At 42.9% G+C, this 23988-nt stretch overlaps 1 protein-coding gene across 1 annotated transcript; it reads left to right on the forward strand.

Annotated features, from left to right (window-relative positions):
* Positions 1 to 742: 742 nt before the first annotated feature.
* Positions 743 to 23988, forward strand: LOC137915883 (tyrosine-protein phosphatase non-receptor type 11-like). The gene is made up of 16 exons (XM_068759003.1): positions 743 to 756; positions 9793 to 9915; positions 15330 to 15524; positions 17143 to 17335; positions 17515 to 17634; positions 17754 to 17867; positions 18548 to 18644; positions 18849 to 18928; positions 19243 to 19398; positions 20059 to 20190; positions 20822 to 20976; positions 22444 to 22511; positions 22594 to 22745; positions 22897 to 22997; positions 23092 to 23203; positions 23899 to 23988. The coding sequence occupies exons 1-15, from the start codon at positions 743 to 745 to the stop codon at positions 23177 to 23179; spliced, it is 1788 nt and encodes a 595-aa protein (XP_068615104.1). The 3' UTR covers positions 23180 to 23203; positions 23899 to 23988.

Genomic DNA, 23988 nt, shown 5'->3' on the forward strand with positions numbered 1-23988 from the left:
AGCCTGCGAGCTCGCAGACAACTGCAGTAGATTAACCTCCTGGTGACGTCAATGCAGCTCTGCCTCGCTTACCCCCTCATCACCCCCACCATTCTCCACAGCTGAGAGGCTGCCCCACCATTAGGTTAGAACACAAGAGGCGGGGTGTACAGATCAGCCTCATCAGTCACAACGCAATAGCAGAGCTGGAGCTAAAGCCTAAGGCAGGCGTCGGCAACCTAAGACACGTGTGTCACGACTGGCACGCCAGGGCATTTATGTTGACTCGCAGAGAATATTAAGAAAAAAATATATAGAATTTTATTATATTTAACACCTCACAAGAAATGGAGCACACCAAATGTTCTTAAATACAAAGCACACAAAGTGTATAGTAGGCAAAAGCCAAAGCATGAAGAACTGTTTTTTTTGGGGAAATATTTGTTTTTTAAAAATGCGTATTTTTTTAATCTGCCACACTCTAAATGCAGCGCAGTTAGGTGACGTTTATTTTGAAGTGTGCGCTCTTATTTTGTAGTGCAAGGAGAACGCACTTCAACGCTGGAGTCTGGAGAGCGATCTCCGGGCGGCACACGCACTTTATTACAGCACAGACACCCGGATGGTTCATTAGGTGAGAGTAGGTCATTCCCCACGGCGCACCGGTTGGGAACACTGGGATAGATTCCTGCGCGTATTCCCAGCGAGCCAGCGGAGGAAAAGGGGAACCTTTGAGGACACTCGGCAGCTTCCAGGCGCTGCCATGACGTCTCGCAGGTGAAGTGAAGTGTTTCTTTTTTAACTCTCATTAGCGGCGGCTTCACAGAGAACAGTTTCCCAGAAGCTGGAGCTGAAGCTGCGCGCCTCAACTTTGAAACACTTGACGGCTCTTATTCATAATTTACTCCGCTCCGCGCAGGGCCATTGCGCTGACGTCACTTCAAGCGCGCTAACAAATTTAATTTTGTTGTAATTATTATTTTTTTTAATCCATGGGAGGTTTTCCGTGTTGTCGCGTTATACACAATTTTTCATTTTGTGCAATTGTTTAAAAAACAACAACACATTTTGTGATTAATTTCTGTGCTGTCATTTAATTTCTACTAATATTTATCTCAGTGCACCATTCAAGGGTTAACCCTCACTCCTCTAATCTACTTTCTCGTTCTTTCTCTGTCCCGTCTTTCTTTCTCAGTGTGAACAGAGCAGGAATTTAGTTTAAGGGCAGCCTGTGAGTTCAATACTCTCGCAAACATTTATAACTTGCAGCAATTAACTTAAAAAGAGACTTGAGTGAAACCGAGATTATCTGAGAATATTATCCCAACAGCAGGATCAGGGTCTGCAATACTATAAAGTAATATAATCTACTGATGATATAAACTAACTAGTGGTGCAAATATTATGCCTTCTTTTTTACATCAAGGGCGGCCTTCTTTTTTATACTCGTATGTACAAGACACACATTCTCTCTACATATTATTCACCACAACTGTTCTTTGAATGATTCCTAGAGCTTTCTGAAAATGCAGACAGCTAAGTATGTCGGGGACAAATGCAATAGGAGGCTATAAGCCGTAATCTTTATGCAGTTTTAAAATGATTGCTTCCTCCAATCATCCATTTGTTGGTTAGGTTGTCAAGATAATTATGAACAAAACTACAGAATGGCTTTACACAAACTTTATCCAGATTTCTTTTGTTAATGAATAATGCGTGATGAAATGAGCACCACCCTTTTGGCCGTTGGTATGATCCAAATGGAAACGTGGATCCACAAGATAAAAATGTTTTCATGGGGGTACGTTGACCTCCTAATTATGGCTACAGTTTCATGGAGGTGTGCCGATCTAGTTGGTTCATGTGTGACTTTTTATTTAACTTGGCCCTTTCCAGTATACAAGCATGAAGTGACGTTTGCCTTCCCTGATGTGTGAGTTAAAATGATAATCAAAGCGATTTTGTCTTATTTGTTGGTGCTGTGAAAATATGGCACATTTTCCTCACTCGTTATTTAACTTGTCGTCTGTAAACGTGTAACAGGCGTCCGCTCTGGTGCAGGTTCTATGCAAGGTGACCTCTGAAATGTTGAACCCTGCGGTCGGCGTGTCTTCTGACCATTATGGCTTTTGCGGACAGTGAAAAAATGGAATCGGAGCGTTTACAGTTGGTACAGTCTACTTATGCACGAACAAGAAAGACGTGTTGGGATGTTTGATGAGGAGTTGATTAAAGTTGCAATGTTTATTACAACCATTTTAACTTAATGGTGGACTTTCTTCTAATGGAACATTCCCATCAGTTACCGTTTCATTGCTTTTGTTTTCTAAAATGTTCTTAATATCTTTGTCGTGCATTACTCGGCTTTCCTTACATCATTAAGTAAAATTCAAATCTTTGTAAATTCAATGTGGTGGCATCTGCAAAATATACCTGGTGTATTAAATTGAACCAGCGTGGAAGACGGCAACCAAACACAAATTTCCTTAAGTTTAATTACCGTAAACTGAAACTATATCTTATTTTAATTTCCAAATATTATCTGTGCTTCACATTAATGGATTAATGGACTCTGGATAATACCTGCAGACGTTTTTTAGGGGAAAACGTAAAAGGTCAATAACTTAAATGAAAATAAGGTTCATGTGGAGCCGTCCTCTCTCACTTCATCTGAAATGTAATTCAAGGACATTTCATAGATTACAAAAGTTTTTTTTTCTTGTCAAATATGCTTCAAAAGCACTTGCAGGTTGACGGTTGCCCCAGGGCTGAAGCGAAGATCAGAGATGGAGGAAAACACTGTCAACGGCTATTTTCACCTCTTCCAGTTTCCATGATTTGTCGCCGGTCGGGAAACACGTGACTGTTGCTCTGCGGCTCGCTCTGTACTTCCTGAGCTGATACCACAGCGGAACGATACTACAGAGCATGCCATCTTGCTGTGACCAACCGGATCTGCTCTTCTTCGCTTCCTTTAACACTACGAGAACTATTTATTGTAATGACAACCATTGCTTTTACATTGCGTTAAGATTTAGTTTTGCTGGTTAACTCTGTCTAGCATTTACAAGCCACCTCCTCACCCTCATCAATCACAAAAAAAAAAAACACAACACAAAGTTTCTTTTCACGATAAGGTGACAGGAGAGCAGCTGCCCATATGGTGGCATAAGATAGTCCTGTCGATGCTTCCAGAAGGGAACCGTTTCCATGTTCCACGCTACGCGTTGCGTTCAAACACGAAACCATCCAGACAGAAGACGTTAGCCTTTTGTCAGCTTTCAAATATGACTTATGGTTGTCTTGTTAATATTTAAAGGTTAGCAGGACATGCACCTCCTAGTCAAATATTTGGTGTCTGACATATCAGAGCCAGTCTCCACTTTGACAGCCACGTCAGGTTTGTTCAGGTTTAAACTTGCAGACGTTCTCTTGATTCGGATTTTTGGATATAAAATTATAAATATTACACTCTCTTTGTGTTGGTGAGAAGAAAGACTCATCGCTGCTCTGTCTGGAGGAGAGGAACAACGTAATACAGATGAAAAGATATTTAACTGCTCTTTGTCACGTGGCTGCTGAGTAGACGGCACGACGTCTGTTCTGTTTCTGAAAATGATCCATAATATAATTGTCTTGCAGTGTGTTCATTGTCCAATGCTTTCACAAGAAGGGGACCTAAAGGACATGTCTGTTTTAAAATTGAAAGAACTCGTAAAAACCTCAAGCCAAGAATACAACAAAAGTCAGTTCTCAGTGGATCTGTTAAGTCAGGCCATCCCAAAAATTCTGGTGTGTGTCCGTGTGAAAGGCAACCCACAGTTCCAGAGTTTAATCTGCTTGGTTTATTGCATTCTTTCCTCAATTAAGCCAAATCAGTTAATTTCCCGTCAGGTTGAAAGTACCTTCAGAAGGACTGGACAGCTGTACCTCAGATCGGCACAAACCTGCAATGATCTTCATCCACCAGGTCATTCCTCCGCCCGACGCAGACTCCAGAGACATTTTAAATGAAGATTGCCAGCAGGAGTCATGTCTTATTTATTTATGTATTTATTAGAAAGGGGATTTTTCTATTTTAATTCTATGATAAAGCTTGCACCAAAAATTTGAGGAAAGACGTACATATATTTGTCACATTGTAAATACATACTTGAAAAATGTCCTTTTTGTAATGAAGAAAAAAAATACTCTACTTTTCCACATGTTATTAATCTTTATTATGCCTTTCTGTGGAAGAATTCTGGATTAGTAACTGTTTTCCAGAAAGTTTATTTTTCCCAGATGTAGAAAAAAGGTTGAATGTGTCTGAACAAGTGTTGCTGTTCTATAATAACCAGAGATGTCTCTGCACTGTCGATCACGGTTTGAACGTTGTCCTCCGGTAAAATAGTATTTGACCATTTATCCATCCATCCATCGTCATCCGCTTATCCGTGGCCGGGTCGCGGGGGCAGCAGCCTAAGCAGGGAAACCCAGACTTCCCTCTCCCTGGCCACTTCTTCCAGCTCTTCCGGGGGGATCCCGAGGCGTTCCCAGGCCAGCCGAGAGACACAGTCTCTCCAGCATGTCCTGGGTCTTCCCCGTGGTCTCCTCCTGGTGGGACGTGCCCTGAACACCATCTTAAATAAATACCCGAGCCACCTCATCTGGCTCCTCTCAATGCGGAGGAGCAGCGGCTCGACTCCGAGCTCCTCCCGGATGACCGAGCTTCTCACCCTGTAAGGGAGAGCCCAGCCAGCCTTCGGAGGAAGCTCATTTCGGCTGCTTGTGCCCGCGATCTTGTTCTTTCGGTCAGTACCCAAAGCTCGTGACCATAGGCGAAGGTAGGAACGAAGATCTACCGGTAAATGCCTGCTCCTACACGACTTAAGCAGTCAACAAAGGAGTGGCGCTAGTTCCGCACCCCGTATTAGCATTGAGGGTCATTAACTGGACCAAAGAGCTACATGACACCACTGAAGTCTACTCCCCAGGCTGTCTGTGACCAATATAGCCCTAGTCCAAGCTGTCATGCTGCTCTGCAGCTACTAACTTTATCACCTATTTGTCAGCAGGCCTAAACGAGTGCACTTTAAATAGCTGACCAGGGCTATATTGAACTTGAGACATTATGTAAGAGGATAGAGGCTCATCCACATCGGGTCTGTTTCCCCTCTGCCAGCCTGAGGCCTTACCTGCAGCTCCTTGCAGCACATCTACTTTATTCTCTTCATTTTTGTCAGATCAAACCAGCCCCTTTCATACCTCATTCCCATCGTCTTGTCTTTGTCTCTCTGTTTCACTGCTCAAGGCCAGATCATGGGAAATGGTGTGCCTGGTGGTTGTCAAAGGGAATCCTATTCTTGGAAAGCCCTGAGTCACTCCTGCTCCTCTTGTCATGGCTGGAGGAGGGGAGGGAGGCAGGACGGTTTTATTGGAAGGACATGCTGTTCAGCCTGTTTTTTTTGGTCGGTCACATCGCCCAGTAATTAGTAAAAGTCTGGTTCTGTGGATCTGTACATGCTGATGTAAATGACTGGCAGCCGGTTCAATTCAATACTTGGACTGTAGACGTATGGAAAGCTCACACTATTTATTAATAGTGTGGTTTAGTGCAAAACAAAACATCACCAAAAGACGACCTCAATGTCCTGCAGTAGAAGCCGACAAATACTTGCCTTATAAACACACACATATATCCAAGAAACATATCAAGAGCCTTGCTGCCACGGTTACACAAACTACATTTTGTTGTAATTGTATATACTTTATAAATGGTGAAATGTGTTTGAGTTGTGTCGTGTATGAAGGACAGAGTAGGAATCAGAGCAAATATCAACCTGTTCCTTCATGGGGGAAGTATTTTGCTGAAATATCAAAGCTGCAGACTGACTTCTAGCTGCCGGTAGCTTTGGAGCTGAGGTGCTTTCAGACACGGGTGTGATTCTCTGGACTGAAGCGGTGTGAGGGTCTCGTGGAAAAGGTGTAGAAATGTGAATTTATGCAGCTTGACCACATCATGGCTTCACAGACACACAGAAAGTAACTTGACATGGCATATCTAAAGATCCTATATGGGCAATGCTTTATACAAAAAAGCCTGTCAATTTTCAGGATTTTATTACCTCTGCCGAGGTGGAAGTTGTTTAATCGCAGCCGTTTGTTTGTCCATCCGTCCGTCTGTTAGCAGGATAACTCAAAAGGTCCTGCACAGATCTGGATGAAGTTTCCAGGAAATGTTGGGAATGTTGCCAGGTGGAAGAGATGATTACATTTTTTGTGATGATCCAGAAGAGATCTTGGATTCTTCATCACCTTGATATTTTTGTTAACATTGCAGTCAATGGAGCTTTAAAAATTGTTCCTCAATATATCAATTGATTATTGACCGACGTTTATGGAATATGACACAGTCATCATGACTTTTGATGCAAGGGTCTGACTATGATACGATGTAACGATGCTACATGCGATTAGGTGTAATCTCCAGGCACGGGCAACATGGCTGTTGCATTTAGCCTTCAACAAGATGGCAGGGGCGTTCCAGCGCTGAGGCCTGGCACCCGGTCTGGCCCGTCTGGGTATGTTACAACCAGAGACGGCGCTTTTAGATTCTGGATCACAGAGTGGCTTCTGGAACGGAGCCGTCAGACAGCCGCTGTCCTCTCAGGGTATGGTGGAGGGGCCACATCGCTCTGAGGTGGGGGGGGGGGGGGGTGCTGGTGAAGGACTGATAGCGCTGATGGGTGCTGGTATCAGGCCTGCTCACGCTTGTCCAAATCCCAGATTAAAAGGTCCCTGCCCCCTTCTCTGTTTCTCTGTCCCTCTGTCTCTCTCTCTTTCTTTTCATCACTGTTCGTCTCAGTCTCTCTAATACTCTCTTAATACAACCCTACCCCCCCCCCCCCCCCCCCCCATTCTGTCATTTCTCTTACTGTCTGCCACTCTAACCCAGTAACACTTTTACACCCCCCCCCGGCTCCCTCCCTCTGTTGTGTAACCCGGTACAGTGCTGGATTACTAAACTGTGAAGCAAGGCTCGGTGGCAGGCTTCGACCAGAATGGTGAGGTAGGGCAGAAACAATCCCCATGGACTTTTGCTTATTTTCAACTTTTGGACAACCCTCACACTTGTTTTATTTCCATAATAAAAGCCTTTATTTCTGCTGCTGCTGTTGTTTAATTCGCAGAAAGCAGTGCTGCATTATGAATTTGGGAGGCCTGTCTGTGCCGACGTGTGTGTTTCTTTGACTTGCATTGGTGAAGAACATGCACAGGATGTTGTGGTGTAAGGGGCTTGGTGAAGAGAGGCAAAGTGTGCGTGCATGCCAGGACTCTGAAGAGGCGGTGCCCCCTGACATCAGCTATTTGCAAACCTGATGAGGTGTACAGTTGTGCAGTATTTGCTGCTTGTGTACATTTGAAGGATCGGTCCAGTGTTTGCCGCTTCGTTCCATCCCATCTCCATTGTTTTGATAATTTGACGAGTGGCAAGCAGAACCGTGATGAGGGATTAGATATGGATTACCGATATAACCCCCCCCCCCGCTGTTATTAGTTTTCCGTATGAATCTGTGCAGGATTTAAAAACAATACCAGAGTAATCTGTCCAGCAGCTGACAGCCATGACCAGGCAGTGGCTCCTCAGCACAGAAACCTAAATGTGGCTTCCAGTTAGACGTATTCTAAAACATACCCTTGAAAAGAGGACACAACTATCTTCAAATAAATGATGTGGAACATCTCTGATATTAATTATGCCCAGTATTTCAAACTTATAAGTAACACTCCTCGCTGGCTTTGGCTGTTTAGATCCCCTTATTGGCATTTACACACATCTGTCTGATTAAATATCAAAAATGTTTCAGGATTTTTTTTTTATGTCATCAATTTCTCTAAAAACAACAAATATATCTCACACTTGTTGCCCTGCGTTACTTCCTGGCTCTATCTCAGCCGCTGCTGTTGTGACTTGTTGTTCTGGTGTCATAGTTCTCGTCGTCTTCGCTCTGCAACCCGCTGTCATCAGTTTGTCCTCTGCCAGCCTCAGCGGTTGTCTGTTCTTATTCTAGTGTTGGGTTCGTGTGGTGTCTTGTCATGTTTTCTAGGAGACTGCTGTGCTGGTCTGTGCACTGTTAGCCATGGCAACCCCACCCCATGATCAGTCGGTTGTAAAACAACGAGAGCCAGAGATACCAAACTTGAACAAGTCCAGTTGATTTCCCTTTTTGCTCTTTGTGATTTGCCTCGGCCTGGATGACTGCAAACCTACACAGACATTAACAAGAATAATACTTAATAGTCAACCTTCTTCTCACGGTAACACACCCTATTTGCATCACCAGTACATTCAATTTTGGAGCTTTATTCCTTTCTTTCCATACGTTTGTGTCATTTCCTGTCTGCCTGAAACACCTTTGTGTGGAAATATCCGGGCTCTCTGCCAGACATCCAGAGATAATGTATTTGTGATGTCACAGACGGGGCTTTGTCTAATTCCCCTTCTGCTTTCACATGTTTTTGTGGTTAATCCCCTCATAATCTTTTACAATTTAACAGTTGTAATGTTACTCCGATAATCTGTTGTCTTTGCTCGAGTAATGACGGGGAGGGCAGTAGATCTATTTTAAGGATATCAGGGGCATGGTGGGCTGAAGGTTCTGATCTGGGTCAGATGTCTCCTCAAGATCAGGACTGCATAGATCTGGATTCTACATCCCCTACAACAAGTACTGTATCCTCCATAAACTGCATTACTTTAATTCATCTTTTGAAAGCAAAATGCTGTCAACATATTTATCTCAAACACATTAATTTCTGACAGTGTATTTAGTAATTTCGAAACTTTTCAGATTAAGATGAGTTTTTATCTTTAATTGTCATTATGTTTTTACACCACAAACACACAACGAAATTCCATTTTCACCCTAGTAGACCGACCACACACACACTCAGTTCAGTTTAATTAATGGTGCTGGCAGCTCAATTAATTTGAAGATGTTTTCATTTTGAGAAAGACACAAAGCCCAGATATCCTTGCTGCACAGTCATTATATTTGTCTGTGGTGTTTTTACCTATTTCATTTGTTTGATAGATTAATATTCATTTGAATTCACTGCTCAGAGGTGACAGAAGATTTGCTGGACTCAAATTGTGTCTTGTATCTTCATTTTTTGGGGGTTTGCATCATTCCTTGTACAAAATCAGAATTTCATTTTTCAGGTAGCATCAGGTGAAGGTTTTGTGATGCGTCCCCCAATATTAATCATCATCCTTTACACTCACGCTTCTTTCCAAACAGAAAAGCCAGGGGCTAAATAACTTTATAGTTTTTTTTATATATAATTCTGTGACCTTTGACTTTGACTCGTTGTCATTATTTCCATTCTTCAGAACAAAAAAGCACAAAAACTGTTGTTTAAAACAGCAATTTAGAAAACTCTTTAGTGGAAAGTTTAAAAATTGCATTATAATATCACTCATTTCCGCTTAACTAGTCAGCAGGGCCCTTATTTACTTCAGAAGGTAACATGGCTTTACATGAAGTTGTGCTTTATTTCTATATAATCCCCTTGTTTTCTAAATACCATCATAATTTGGTTTAAAAAAAATCTCTTTTACAAATCTACCCCCATTAAGCCTGTTGAAGTTACTGAATTACAGCAGTGCTTTTATTGTGAAATATATACACTCATACCGTAGAGTGGGGTGGAAAAGTTTTTGGTACTTCCACCACCACCTGGTGTTGAATCTGATTTGCACTAAACTGTTGAGCCCTGGTCACCATTTCAACAGGTCCCTATTTGTCCCCTGTTTTCACTGCTGTTTAGGTGGTTCCACCCCAACATCACCGGATTCGAGGCAGAGCAGCTCCTGTTGACCCGGGGCGTCCATGGTAGTTTCCTGGCTCGGCCCAGCAAGAGTAATCCGGGGGATTTTACCCTCTCTGTGAGGTAAGTCCTCACAGACAACTTATTATCGAACGTCATCGTCACCATTTAACGTCACTGTTCTCATCTGGGTGGCCATCGTTAAGACATTTACCACTTATCTAGGGATTCCTATTCCATCGTGATTAAAGTCAGACCAAATGATTGATTACACAAAATCAAATGCCAAAGTAATGGCTTATGTCGTACCCTTAACCCCCCTTGACATAATTATTTGATAGTGTTCAGTCTGAGAATGAAGAGGAATAGGTGGATTTAAGCCAGTCACTCTGTTATGGATCACAGATGGCCGTAATGCCATGACACATTGTTTTATTCAAGCCCTAAAATATATTGTCTTCTTCCCTTCAATTGAGAACTGTGTGGTTTTACAAAGAATATGAGATTTGAAGTAGGGGCAGCCGGCATGCTGCGATTGCACAGAGCTGAAAACAACAGAGAGGAGAGGAGAGTGTGACTCGTCCATGGCAACGAACACTTCAAAGAGATTCATCAGTTGGTCAAGTGTGTGGAAGACGGCCCAAACTAATTTGTTACTGTGACTGAGCCTCAGCAGAGAGGGAGAGAGACTGTAGAGGCCATCAGATGGAGGAAAAGGAGGCAGTTGTTTTTAAAATATTGTAGAGTTGGCACGAGAGGATCTAACGCTTGTCTCCTCCTTCTCCATCTGGTTATTCGCCTTTTGGAAAATGGTAACTCCTCGTCCCCGTAGTCCTGTGCTCTCTTTGTCCCTCTTTGTGTCTCAGGTCCCACTGTCTGTGGCGCTGCAGACCCTGAACCTGTGGCTGTCAGCATTCATAGTTTTGTATAGCAGCTCTTCAGTCAGTCATTTGCTCTGTAGCCTATATGTTGAAAATAACTGGATCTAGTGCAAATACATTGTTTGCCTCCGCCGAGGCGATGTTTAAGTAATCGCCGGCGTTTTTGTCCATCTGTTAGCAAGATAACTCAAAATGTTGGTAATGTTACCAGGAACAGATTATTACATTTTAGTGATGGTCCACAAGAGATCCTGGATTCTGGATCTGATCCAGAATGCAGTCAGGATTTTTTATTTTAACATTGAAAGCCCCATTTACGGATTTAAAAATACATAAAAGCTCCGATTCACTTTTCCTTTTCCTGGTTGGTGTATAAAGATACCAAGAACAATTTAGAACCTTTTGGTGATGATCCAGATCACCATGTGGACGGTGTAAATCTAATTATGAGGGGAATGAGCTGCTTGGAGGAGGTCTGCGTTTCTAGTTTTGTCTGCTTCTGTTCTCTGTCCTCTGTTTTTGAATCTCCAACTGTCCTTGTCTCTCTCTCAAATACAGATGGCCGCCCACTATGAGTCTTAGATTCTGTTCAAGGCTTCTGCCTGTTGACGGAAAGTTTTTCCTTGCTTCCGTTGCCAAAGTGCTTGCTCTTGTGGGACAAGTTGGGTTCTATCTTTCCTTGCAGGTCTTTCTCTACTACACCTGTGACATGCCTTGAGATAATTATGATCTGGCACTACAATGAATAGATGGTCGCTTGGTGTTGACAATGTTGGCAAAGGATAGCAATCTTAAATAGAAATCTTAGAATGATGATGATTGAGTACATTGTATTTCTTTTCTTCTCTCACTCTTTCTGTTTTTCATTCGAGACGCGCACAAAAAGCTATTTAACACGAATGTTCAAATGGGGCAGTGTCATATACACTTGCCATTGCTGTTGCTATAATGTAAACAGTAATCTGTTACCTGTGGTAACAACACCATGAAAAGAACAAGAATAAAAAATGTACGCACTTTGTTATTTAACTACCACAGATGTTTGTTGAATTTCGCAAAGTCAGCATTAAGTCTATAGTTGTTGTTTGATATATTTTGGAGTTTGTAACAGTGAAGTTTATTTTGTTAAAATATTATGAGAGATGGTGGTGGGGTTAAATAAGTTTTCTTCTTCCTACTCCCTTTCAGGCAGTGTTGGCGTATCATTGTTTAGATGTGGTTGGTTGGTGCGATGTGGCACGGGTTGTGGAGTTGTTTGTTTGCTTAATTTTGCCGTTGCCTGAAATAATGAAATTAAATCAAATCAAATCAAAAAATGAGAATATATTGAAGATAAGTACTTGATAATCCTTTATCCTCAGAAGTTAATCTAAACTAGCATGTCACACTAACATGAACTCAGCTGAATTAACGCACACACACACACACGTTGGCAATTATGAACAGAACAGAGAGTAGGGACACTGGAGCTGGACGTCTCTCCTTTCATATCATGCTCTCTTCCTCTCCTTTTCAAATCTCATCCACTTTGCTTCTCTTCTGATCCATAAGGTGATTAGAAGAAGGAAGTAGCCAGACGGAGCTGCTCCAGAGCTCCACACTAATGAAAGATTTTTGAGGGTTTCGAAAATGTAATGAATTCAGAGTTTCATAAAACTCACCAAGAGAGGAAGTTTGAAGAAGGAAAAAGTTTAGTCATAATTTATTTCTAAGTCCAACTCTGTAAGGAGAGCGGCCAGCTCGAATTTTCTCATTTCTGATGCTCTTTATACCAGGCAGACCTCGAGGAGGACTTTTAAGGGCAATCTTGACAGAGAATTTTGCAGAATACATTTGAAAGTGCAAATTGATTTTCTCTGTATCTTATAGTGCAAGCCTGAGTTTTCTCAGATGTGTTTCTCCTGCAGCCAGACTATGTTTAAGCTGTTTTTTGTTTTGTTTTATAGTTAAGTTAAAACATCATTAATATTATTATTATCATGATCTTAGTTTTCAGCAACTTCTTAATTGCAGCGTTGGATATTTTAACATCTTCCCTCGTCCCCCCCCCCCCCCCCCCCGCCCTAGTTTATTTATCACCGCCATTGAATTGCTTTGTCTGAATTTCAGCAAGGACAAAGTTATGTTTCATGTTATCAAGAAACACCAAGATGACTAAAATAGTTTCTCTGCCTGAATTTTCAGAAAACTTAAAATTAACTCTCGGCGTCAGAAGTGAGTCTCGTTCACCTGAGAGAGGAGAGGATTTACAGAGTTCAAAGAGACATCTGAGCTCTGGAACTCACTGACCTAATATATGGTCTAATTTATATGTGTTCTTTAGTGGCACAGAGAGCAACGAATAGGAAATTAAAATACTCCCTCATCAGCCTCGATGTGATCAGGAGCCTGGCATGGTAAAAGAGACTTCTCCGTAGTGTCTTCCAGTCGTGGGTGAAAAATATTTCTGGGAATAGCTTCAGGCCAAAGCAGGAAATACTTTTATATATTTTGGACTTTATGTACGTACCAGTATATCTATGAATTTTCCTACTGGTCTGCATGATATGCTTTGTTTTGGTTGTGTGTGCATTTATGGAGTCACACTGACCTCAAAACTGTTCATTAGTAAAGCTCACTAGTTTCTGGCTAGAATGTTGAGAAAACATAATCCTGTCCTTGTCCTGTACTTCCGCACAGACAGTCTTATCAGTTCAAGCCGGTTCCAGAGTTTACCAAGGACAAACCTATCCTCCCGCTATTTTAATATTGAGTAGGGCATCATCGATGAAGTACAGACGGCAGTAATCTCTCGGCTCGCTGTGTTGCGCTGGACAGATATGGTAAATTAGGACACGGCGTCATCCAGGAAGGTTTCGGAGTTTATTATAGTGGAGACGCTTTTATAGAACCATTACTGAGACAAAGGACCGTTAACAAAGTATATCGTAATTTTTCTGTTGAATAAATTAATTGTACTTTAGTGAAAAATCAGCAAGTTTCCTGCTTTTTTTTTTTAATGGTACCTTAATAAGGCACACTGCCAGTCATCTTCAAGTTGGTCTGTTGCTCGAATAGCTTTAGAAATAGACTTGAAACACCGTACATATGAAAATATTTTCTCTGTTATGTCTAAGGCAATATTAGCTTGTGTAATGGTGGAAAGCAACATCCAATCGTAGAGATGTTTGTAACTGACTAAAAAGATGGAAAAAAATAAACTGTCATGTAATTAAATAGACTGTAGTGAACCAGAGCTCAACAGAAATGCTGTCAACCTTGCACCATATATTCTTTCCTTATAGAAGGCCTCCATGTTCATATGGCTGCCTAATTATGTCAGTGGCTCAAAGGCGACGGGACAGGAAATTGAATGAAAACCTAATGTTTGGCGTTAAACTCTTGGAGAAAAGGAGGATTTGGCTGAGAGTTGATGACAGGCCTTGAACAGAGCCCATAGACCTGTGGCGACCTGCCAAACAGCCACTAATAGAGCCATAAAGCAATTACCAGGACATACTGGGAGAAAGGGATGGAGGGAGAGATGGGACAGATGACTCAAGAACGGAGGAAAGGATTTACACTATTTAAAGTGGATGGAGAGGATGGGAAATGCAATGTGCATGAGGACAGCAAGAAAAGTGAGGAAGGAAATAGGATTTGGACCATTTGATATGACCATTAGCTGATAATCAGCTAGCAGAGAGGGAGTATTATCTTCATCCTGAAGGTCAGATGGTAATGACTGCCTGGCTCGCTCTCCTGTGTTCTCTAAAACGCTGTGTTCCTGTGTGCCAATATATTTACAGGCTGGTTTGTTTCGTTTTTCTCTGGCAATATAGCATCAATGAAGACGTAAAATGGAAAAAGACTGCTTAACAATCAAGCTGTACCGCTGTGTTTTTCACATGTGTGTGTATTTTCAGGTTTTGTGCACCCATTCAAACCAGCTGGAGACCTCTTAAAATGCACAGTAATACAAAATGTTTTATTTCCATCAGTAGTGCAGCTTTTTGTTTTATGGAATCACAAAACAACTTTCCACCAAATCCTTAAGATATGGAAACTCCAGAGTGTTACGATAAGGGATGAGCCTCTTTGAGAAGATGTGTGTTTTAAAGTAAATAATATTCTGTTTCATAGAAATGGATCAATATTTTTAAATTACAGACCCATTCTAGCTTGTATTTTCAATTCTATGACGACAACTGGATCATTTGATCATCCCAGTGTTGGTACCGATGGAAAACTCCTTAGTTACATTATTATATGTTGCAAACAGATATTGCACTTCTAAAAATACTACTACACAAAAAAATGAAAGCAAATGATCACATAAAATTGACACCAAGATAATGGTTGCAGATGATTTTAATGAGCTCGACATTTCATATTCTACGTGCTCTTGGGCTCTACAGTGTGAGTGTGGGCTACAAAGTGGTTTTGATATTGTTTTTGTGAGCATATTCACTACGAAAATGTGTGTGTGTGTGTGTGTGTGTGTGTGCATGTGTTCGCTTTGAAAAGCTGCAGGGCACGAGTGAGTACGATTTAAAAAAAAAAAAAAAAAATACAAAGAGAATGGCTAAGAGCTTGTTTGGAGTGAGTCCATTTTAGACTGCATGCATGATAACCGTGTGATTAAATTTCCACTGTGTTTCCCCCCCCCTCACTCAGGCGGAATGATGAGGTGACCCACATTAAGATCCAGAACTCCGGCGACTACTACGACCTGTATGGGGGGGAGAAGTTTGCCACACTGGCAGAGCTGGTGCAGTACTACACTGAACAACAGGATCTCCTGCGTGAGCGGAATGGCCATGTTATAGAACTCAAGTACCCGCTCAACTGCAAGGACCCCACCACTGAGAGGTGCCGACAGACCCACAACCTACAAATCAGCCCACTTTAGCATGCAATTGAGCTCTATGTGGTTAAGATGCAGCACATGCACAAACATAGATGTTGCTTTTGTCCAAACTCCAAACTTACTTGAAGGTTTACTCGTAAGTCGAGCTTCCTGCTCTGAGATGAAGCCAGACCACAGGCAAAAGTAACACAACTGTGAGTCTGAAAGTTGCTATGATAACAACGAGGACTTGTCATGTGATACATTAGCATTTAAGTAAAGCAATAGATGATTAACGTTATCAGTTTAAACAATAAAATGCGCTAAAAATGGGGCAGTTTCACTCATTTAACAATGAGAGGGGCAATGAGGAAGGATCAGCTGGTAACCGTGTACTTGTACACACGTGTTTATACCTGTGTTGTGAGGTAAGATGCATTATTCTGTACACATTCATCACAACCAGATGGGCTTTTAGATTTACAGCATCAACACAGGCATGTTTCCTAATGCGACTTCAAAGAAGACTGAGTGGGAGGCGCTGCTGTTGTGTTTATGTGTGCCAAGCACTCGCATGCTAACATCCTTTCAGAGAATATACAAAGGTTGGATACAGCGGTACAATTTACACCTACACACACTCGCTGAAGAGAGAGACTTGGGCCGCTGGTGTTGCTTTTTGAGAAAACTTTCCACTCAAATTATTCATAAAACATTCAAAGAACTCTTCTTGCTCATATGTAGGTCCTCATATGCAGAGAAGCACATTTGGATTTGGTTTCTCTTGCTGAGCACGTTTGGTACGTTTTGCCTTTTCTGCATGTCGTGATGTTTACGTCGGAGTTTCTATTTAAATCTAAAGACCTGCGATCTTGGTTTTGTGGTTTTTCCATTCTACATATACGTCTCCTACACGTTTGTGCTCACCACACTCAGCCTGGACCAATGTGAGACAGCATTTCATTTTTGAGTAGGAGTCGACACTCGCTTCGCACATATAGGTTTTTGAACTTTAAAGATACAGGGAGGGAGGAAGCACGATTCTGTTGGCTTTTGTTGCTCAACTTGAAATCGCTCTAGCCGGAGGCTGCCACTACAGGGGTGTTCTCTCATCCTGTTCCTGATCTGATTATTGATAAGTGGTCGATCTTGATATATATTTGCTTTTAATGTGAAAACATTTATGTACCTGCCTGATTAAAATGAAACACAATTAGGTACAATAAAATATATGCTTGTGATGCCGGTTATTTAATCTTGGCATGTGCTCCAATAGTTCTTGCTGCAGAGATCATCTCGCAGATACACTTTGGTGGAAAGACGGCTCATCTCTGGAGTAAATGCATGCAAAGTATATTTTTTATTTACCTCAGTCTATAAATTTGTTGCAAAACTTAACGAGCAAGTCGCCTCAATCGTTGGGTTTTCTGGTTTTAATATGTCACAATGATAATCCACATTGGAATTACAGGAATACATTTTGGACGGTCTCTAATTTGATTTGATTAATTTACATATGACAGCAATTTAAAAAAAAACATGTTAACTTTTTCAGGCTAATCACAAGTGTTAAAACTGACAGTCCTAATTATTGTGTATAATAAATATATGAACTCAATCTGCTCTCTCATTCCTCTTCAGGTGGTATCATGGGCATCTGTCTGGACGAGATGCAGAGAAATTGCTTACAGAAAAAGGCAAAGCGGGAAGCTTCCTGGTCCGGGAGAGCCAGAGCAAGCCGGGCGACTTTGTTCTCTCTGTTCTTACAAATGAGGAAAAACACGAGAACTTGGACCGTAAAACAAAGGTCACTCACGTTATGATACGCTACCAGGTGAGGTAACGCCGCCCAGGCTACCAGAAATATACAGAATGTAAAACTGACAGATGGGAGGTTTATTAATTTTGCATTCGTACATGGTTTGATTGCCATTTTAAAGCAAGCTCTGATTTGTTTTTTGCACACTCTGACCAGCCTTTTGCTGTAGTTGAACTGACAGCATGTACTTTCAGCAGGATGGTAGATATGACGTAGGCGGTGGTGAGAGGTTCGACACCCTGGCTGACCTGGTGGATCACTATAAGAAGAATCCCATGGTGGAGAAAAGTGGCATCGTCGTGCATCTCAAACAGGTATGGAAGTGAAAAGCAAGCAGAACTACGCAAACTCACTCAGCGTTTGCGTACAGTGCATTGAAGGGATGGATAGTCTGGTTCATTCATCGCTCTCAAAATGTCCACTCTGACAACAGCCTTTTAACGCCACAAGAATAAACGCCGCCAACATTGAGAACCGGGTACGAGAGCTCAACAAAGTAGCAGATAACTCAGAGAAACCCAAACAAGGATTCTGGGAAGAATTTGAGGTACGTTGCTGTAAAGCTCTCGGTACTTGTGTTTTGTGTAACTGTGGAGTCAATTGAAGTGTTTCTTAGCCTTGGTTGTGTTCTTGGGGAAACTGCGTGCTGAAAGGCTTCCCCTCCCGCCTCCGACCTGGAGGGGCGCATGCAGGTTTGTTGTTGTTGTTAAACTCGGCATTGTTCACAATCGAAGCTGCCCACCAGAATGCTTTGAATCAACATGTGGTTTCCTTCCTCAGCATGTTATTTTTATTTATTTAAAGGAGTGCCGAGAATAATTATTACATTCAGAAATGTTTACATCATGTCTGCTAGCTAGGGGGTCTTCTCTGTATGCATTGGGCAGTTCCAGACATCACTGGATCATTTTGAAACCAACGTGGATCTGTGAAGGTTCCCAGTTATCATGGTGGATCTCTGTGCTGAATGAAGTCCACTGGACATGTAAGAACTGAAGGAGCCTCTTTGATGAGAGGCGAAATGTCTTTTTCTTATAAGTCCAGTTGACTTTATAACACAGAGACTCGTTTACAGGGATGCTGTTGGCGCTACAAATCTGGATCTGTTTGTCTGGTAACGACAGAATGACCCCAGAATTGCTAGATGTTGTTTTCCTGGAGCTCTTTGCTGCAGAAACTTCTTCTTCTTTAATCATTCTATGCGTTTGTTTTTTCACTAACTGTCAGGTACTTCAGCAGCAGGAATGCAAGCTGCTGTATCCCCGGAAAGAAGGCCAGAAGCCTGAAAACAAGAGCAAAAACAGATACAAGAATATCCTCCCCTGTAAGTCTCAGAGCAACCTGCCATTTCCTGTCTGCCCGACTTCCTGTGGAAAGAATGACACAAATAGACGCCAGAAAATGTAGATGCCGGATTAGAGCCTGACGACTGACCTTTGGTAGCTCGCGTCGTGTGTGAAAAACATAAGCATGAGGTTTGTTCTCAGGAAACTTTTGCATTCATTTAATGAAGCTTGACTCTTTTCAGTTGACACAACTCGGGTTGAACTCAGGGAAATGGATCCAGACGTTCCGGCTTCAGACTACATCAATGCCAACTACATCCGAGTGAGTCTTTACAGCAGTCTACAAGGAATATCAGTGAAAGCTGGCAGTAACACAGGATGCGTATGTACTGTATACAGTATCACTGTCGTAAATGTAACTCCAACAACTTGAAGTCTTTATTTTAGAATTTATTTCAACTGGTGATATTTTCTTCAGGAAGTGAAACTGAGTGTATTTAGTCACTGTTTTTAATGACTGAAAGCAATGCCAATTAAATTTGATCTCATTACCTTGGTAATACAGTAGCTGACTCGTTAGCTGGCGAGGCTACATTCCTGCAGAGTTTCAGATGTCACAGTGTCCATGTTTCACAGAACATGCATGTAGACGGGCGCCCAATGGATGAGGTCAAAGTCTTCATCGCAACACAAGGATGCCTACAGAATACAGTCGTTGACTTCTGGAAGATGGTGTATCAGGAGAACACGCATGTCATCGTCATGACTACGAAGGAGGTGGAGAGAGGAAGGGTGAGCTGCGATCGGTAAAAAGATACCACAGATATTCAGGAGTGTAGTTCAGTTGAGCGTTTAAATGCTTCTCTTTGAACTAGAGGGGCAAATTAATCACGAATAAATATTTCTTTATATTTCTAAAGGTGGTTTTATTATTTTGCTTTAAAGAGCCTATCTGTTCCCTCATTATTCTCTGTGGCGCATCAGTGCTGATTGATCGCCGTGATAGGGATCTATGAAGGGAGAGGGACTCTGCGATTGCAGATCTTTGTGATAACAACATGGATGAAATGACCCCGAATCTAGAACATTAAATCTTACAGATCTGATATTCAAGAAAAGATGGACGAACCAAGCGGCACAAAAAACGTCCTCGTAAAGTTTATTAGAACGATCATTGTTTTGATTTAATGAAGAGTATGAAATCCTGGTGTTGACGCCCACTGTGTTCCAGCGTGTTCAGCAGAACGATAGCCCCGGATGGCATCAGCTGGTCGTGGGTCTGCCACCGAGGTCTGGGGGTGGGGAGGGAGACTGCTGGGAGGGGGATATTATGACAGTTAAGCTGATTGGAAAGCTGCTTTGAGATAAAGTAGCGCTTTCAGTTGTCTATATATCATCACACACACCCTATTCTCCTTTCTTCCCTGTCGCTGTGTGTTTCTTCTGGTTTAGAACAAATGTGTCCGGTACTGGCCCGACCTCCACGGCACCAAGGAGTTCGGGAAGTTGCTGTTGAGGAACATAGATGAGCGGACAGCCCAAGATTACATCCTCAGGAAGCTGGAGGTGACCCGTCTGGACCGGGTAGATAAAGCTGCATACTCAATCAGAGCTGACCCACTGACCTGGGGTCAGATAATCTGATCCCAGGTCATACACTTTTGCAAAGCAGAAACGCAATCCTGCGGCGCGTTCATGTGCTATATCAGGAGAATCTAGTCAAAGGATGTGAGAAGCCGACTGAGACAATAGAATGTTTAAGTTCCGTGTTTTCCTGCACTGAAGCTTAAAATAAAGGTTTTACGTCTGCCACTGAATCCACATTCCTCTCGACATGAAATCATATCCTCATGTCTGGAGCTCCAAGTTAGCACTGATGCTATTGTGATGTTACTACGATGCCAGTTTGTGTAACACAGCCCACGTTGCTAGTGGATTAGCCTTCTCCTGCAGTGATACTGGTATCCTAGCGTGATGGGGGAACTTCCCACCGGCTGGACAAACACTGCCTTGTCTAAATCAACCGGCTGATGAGTCATTCTAACTTTGGCTGCACTTTGGAAAGCCTGTGATTCTCTGCCGTGCTTCCTCCACTGGGCTCCTGCCTATTAACGAACAGTCGGTGCAGACGGAGGAAGAGGAAGATGTCTCAGATTATTGACACGGCCAGGATCAGCATATTCAAAATTGAAAGAACTTTTTTTTGTTGTTGTAGAATGAGCCTCTGCGGTACGTCTGGCACTACCAGTACCTGAGCTGGCCGGATCACGGGGTGCCTAATGAGCCCGGCGGCGTCCTCTGGTTCCTAGAGGAAGTGAATCGCACCCAGTGCACCATTCCAGACACGGGCCCCATTGTCGTCCACTGCAGGTAGCAATACAGGAAGCTTTATTACCGGCACACTCGCTAATGTCCACCAGCAGTGCACGACCTCTGGTGAGGGAAAAGAAGGGTGATGTGATTGTGCTCTTTGAGTTCAAACTCACATTTGAGTTCGGTCATTGTCATTCATATCCTGAGAGGCGCCGCTCGCAGTAGCAGACGCTACGCATTCATCACCTCGTCGAGTGTTCCTCTGAGGAAGACGCCTGCAGCTCACTGATGGCGGTCTTCCTCTTTGTCCCATGAGAGGCTATAAAAGCAAACATGAAGGACATTCAGAAAGCAGATGCCCCCGACGAGACCTGCAGTCTACTCTAGTACATGTACGTCCAGTATGTCCATGCGTGTGATGTAAACATAATCATCCACCTGTCATCCACCCCAACTGGATTATTTATTCTCATTTACAGACCCACATGGTTTAGTCCACTTTCCCCGTCCCTGTGGGCTCCGGTGGCTTTTAAATTCCGTGTAGCAGCGTGAGATTGACGCGTTTGATATCAATGAGTGTTTCTGTCATGATTTACTTCAATTATTAGAGGCTCCTTCCAGTGTTTTAAATGTCTCCTTGGATGCAGGAACATCTACATGGCTGAACTAAACACAGGACAGAAGAAGCTCTGGTTTTTTGTTTTGTCTGATGGAGGTGTGAAGCTGAAGCATCGCCACTCGCGCTCTATTTTTACATTTGGTCCTTTAGCAAGGTGCTATCTGCAGAGAGCCCACACGGAGGAGGCCGCGCGGGCTTGGAAGTAGTTTCCCCAGGAAGCCACCGGGTTACAGTGTTCTCTCTGTTTTCTGCTCCATCTGTCATGGACTGGTGAAAGACTGGAGACTTGTGCCGCCCCCTCTCCTGATTCATTGTCAATGTCGCTCTCCCGTCGCTGCTGTCTCAAGCCAGTCACAGGAAGTCACAACTGAATATGGCTCATTTAATTGTAGGATAATAGTTTGTTTCTGCCTGCTGTCCTTTCGTCAAACGGCCCATTCTGACAACATGACCTCCTTCATGGAGGGTTTCCTGAAATATTTTAACTGGCCACAAGGGTGCGCTGTAATGATTCAGCACTCGTTAACCCAACTACCACGAGTGCATCTAGTTATTCCAGCTCACTCCAAACCAACCAGTAGATCAAAGCATGTCAGTTTAATCTAAATGAAACTCTTCTTTCAGCACAAGTTTAAATTTAAATGGCCTTCTGTGACCATCGATACAAACACTGAACCTGCTGGACTGACAGTCATCTAAATATCCCATGTGTTAATTAATCATTAATCAAGTTATCTTTGGGGAAACACTGACTTAAAGATGATCTAACATCATATTATATGAATGCAGAAGCAAAATTAAGCTAATTCATTCTCGAGTTCCTCATCTTTCCTTTTTTCCCACCTTTAGATTGATCCCTAATTGGTTCCGGTGTAGTGACGCTCTTCACCTTGTTGTCCTTGCAGTGCAGGCATTGGGAGGACGGGAACCATCATCGTCATCGACATCCTCATCGACGTCATTAACCGCCAAGGTGGGGGACTCGGATATGAAACGAAATACGCCTGCGCGTTTGAATCGACGGCGAATATTTTTTTTGCCCGTGCGTATTCCAGGTCTGGACTGTGACATCGACATCCCTAAAACCATCCAGAGGGTGCGGCAGCAGAGGTCCGGTATGGTGCAGACGGAGGCCCAGTACAAGTTCATCTACATGGCTGTGCAGCAGTACATAGACACGGCCCAGAAGAGACTGGAGGAGGAGCAGGTGCTGTATGAACCGTGGAGGGATTCAAATCCGTCACACAACACTAATAAAGCCTGTGAAGCCAGTCGTGTGTCGCGTGACAATCGCCAGCGCAGTGAGGATGGAGAATCGCCTCTAAGCTGAATCTGCCTCCCACAATGTCACTTTGCAGAGGAACAAGATGAAGGAGCGGGAATATTCCAATGTCAAATATCCCCAGATGACCAACTCGAGGTCCAAACCCAACATGGCATCGTCGCGCTCTTCTTCTGTGTGAGTAGAATACTCGGCGCTGTTTGCTGAACGTGTGATGAAGGCATGGATGATGATGATGATGATGATGGGTTTTGGCCGTGCCTGCTCGTAGGTTGACGAACGATGATTCGTCGAGCGTGTATGAGAACATAAACTTCAAAAGCCCTCAGACGTCGTTCAGCAGCAACACCAGGAGGTAGAGCCGTTGCTGCGGACCCCTCCTCGTAAGTGCTTCATCACGTTCCTCCTGCTTGGCTTTCAAAATGTCGTCCTGTAAAAGTGTCGACACGCAGATGTTTATCTGATGCTCGGACGTTAAACCCTTTTGCGGCAGAGATCCGTTATTGATCATTGGGTGGGAGTTGAGGTGAGGAACGAGATTGCTCCCTGCCTGTCCACAATATGCCAGGACCCTGGCAGCCACTGACACGTTTACCCCAGGGCAGAGTTTCAGATTCTTTCTGGAAGCATCATGGTCTCTTTTATTCAGGTTTTAATCCACCTGAAGAAACTAAACCATTAGTTTAGTTTCAAATCATAATCCACCTCAGTTCTCAGCTCGTTCTCGGTCTCCCTCAGTGGTGAAAGAAATGCTCCAGGTTGAAATGTTGTCTTAAAGGTTTGAGGACGCCCTCCTAACAGAAACGGGGACTTCAGATGTCTCGTTGAGAGCCAACCAGAAAGCATCTTAACAGTGTGTAATAAAAGAATTAACATTTTTGAACCTTTGTACATTTCAACTTGAGAAAAATCAGTTCTTTATAATGATAATGAGATATTATGGCTTCAAAATAATAGACGCATGAGCCAGACAAATAGTCATTGTTTTGTAATCTCTCTATTAAAATGACACCTCCCCATTTAAAATAGTTCCACTTCAGATGGCAGCCATTAACTCTGTTTGATTCCATTCCAGCAGCAGAGTCTTCATCAGCACCTGGACACCCCTCTGAGGAAGCAGCACGGCGCTCTGACTGCACTGGGGGGCCTCCCGGAGCTTCAGGCGAGC

The sequence above is a fragment of the Brachionichthys hirsutus genome, unplaced genomic scaffold, assembly GCF_040956055.1.
Source record: "Brachionichthys hirsutus isolate HB-005 unplaced genomic scaffold, CSIRO-AGI_Bhir_v1 contig_300, whole genome shotgun sequence".
Taxonomy (NCBI): Eukaryota; Metazoa; Chordata; class Actinopteri; order Lophiiformes; family Brachionichthyidae; genus Brachionichthys; species Brachionichthys hirsutus.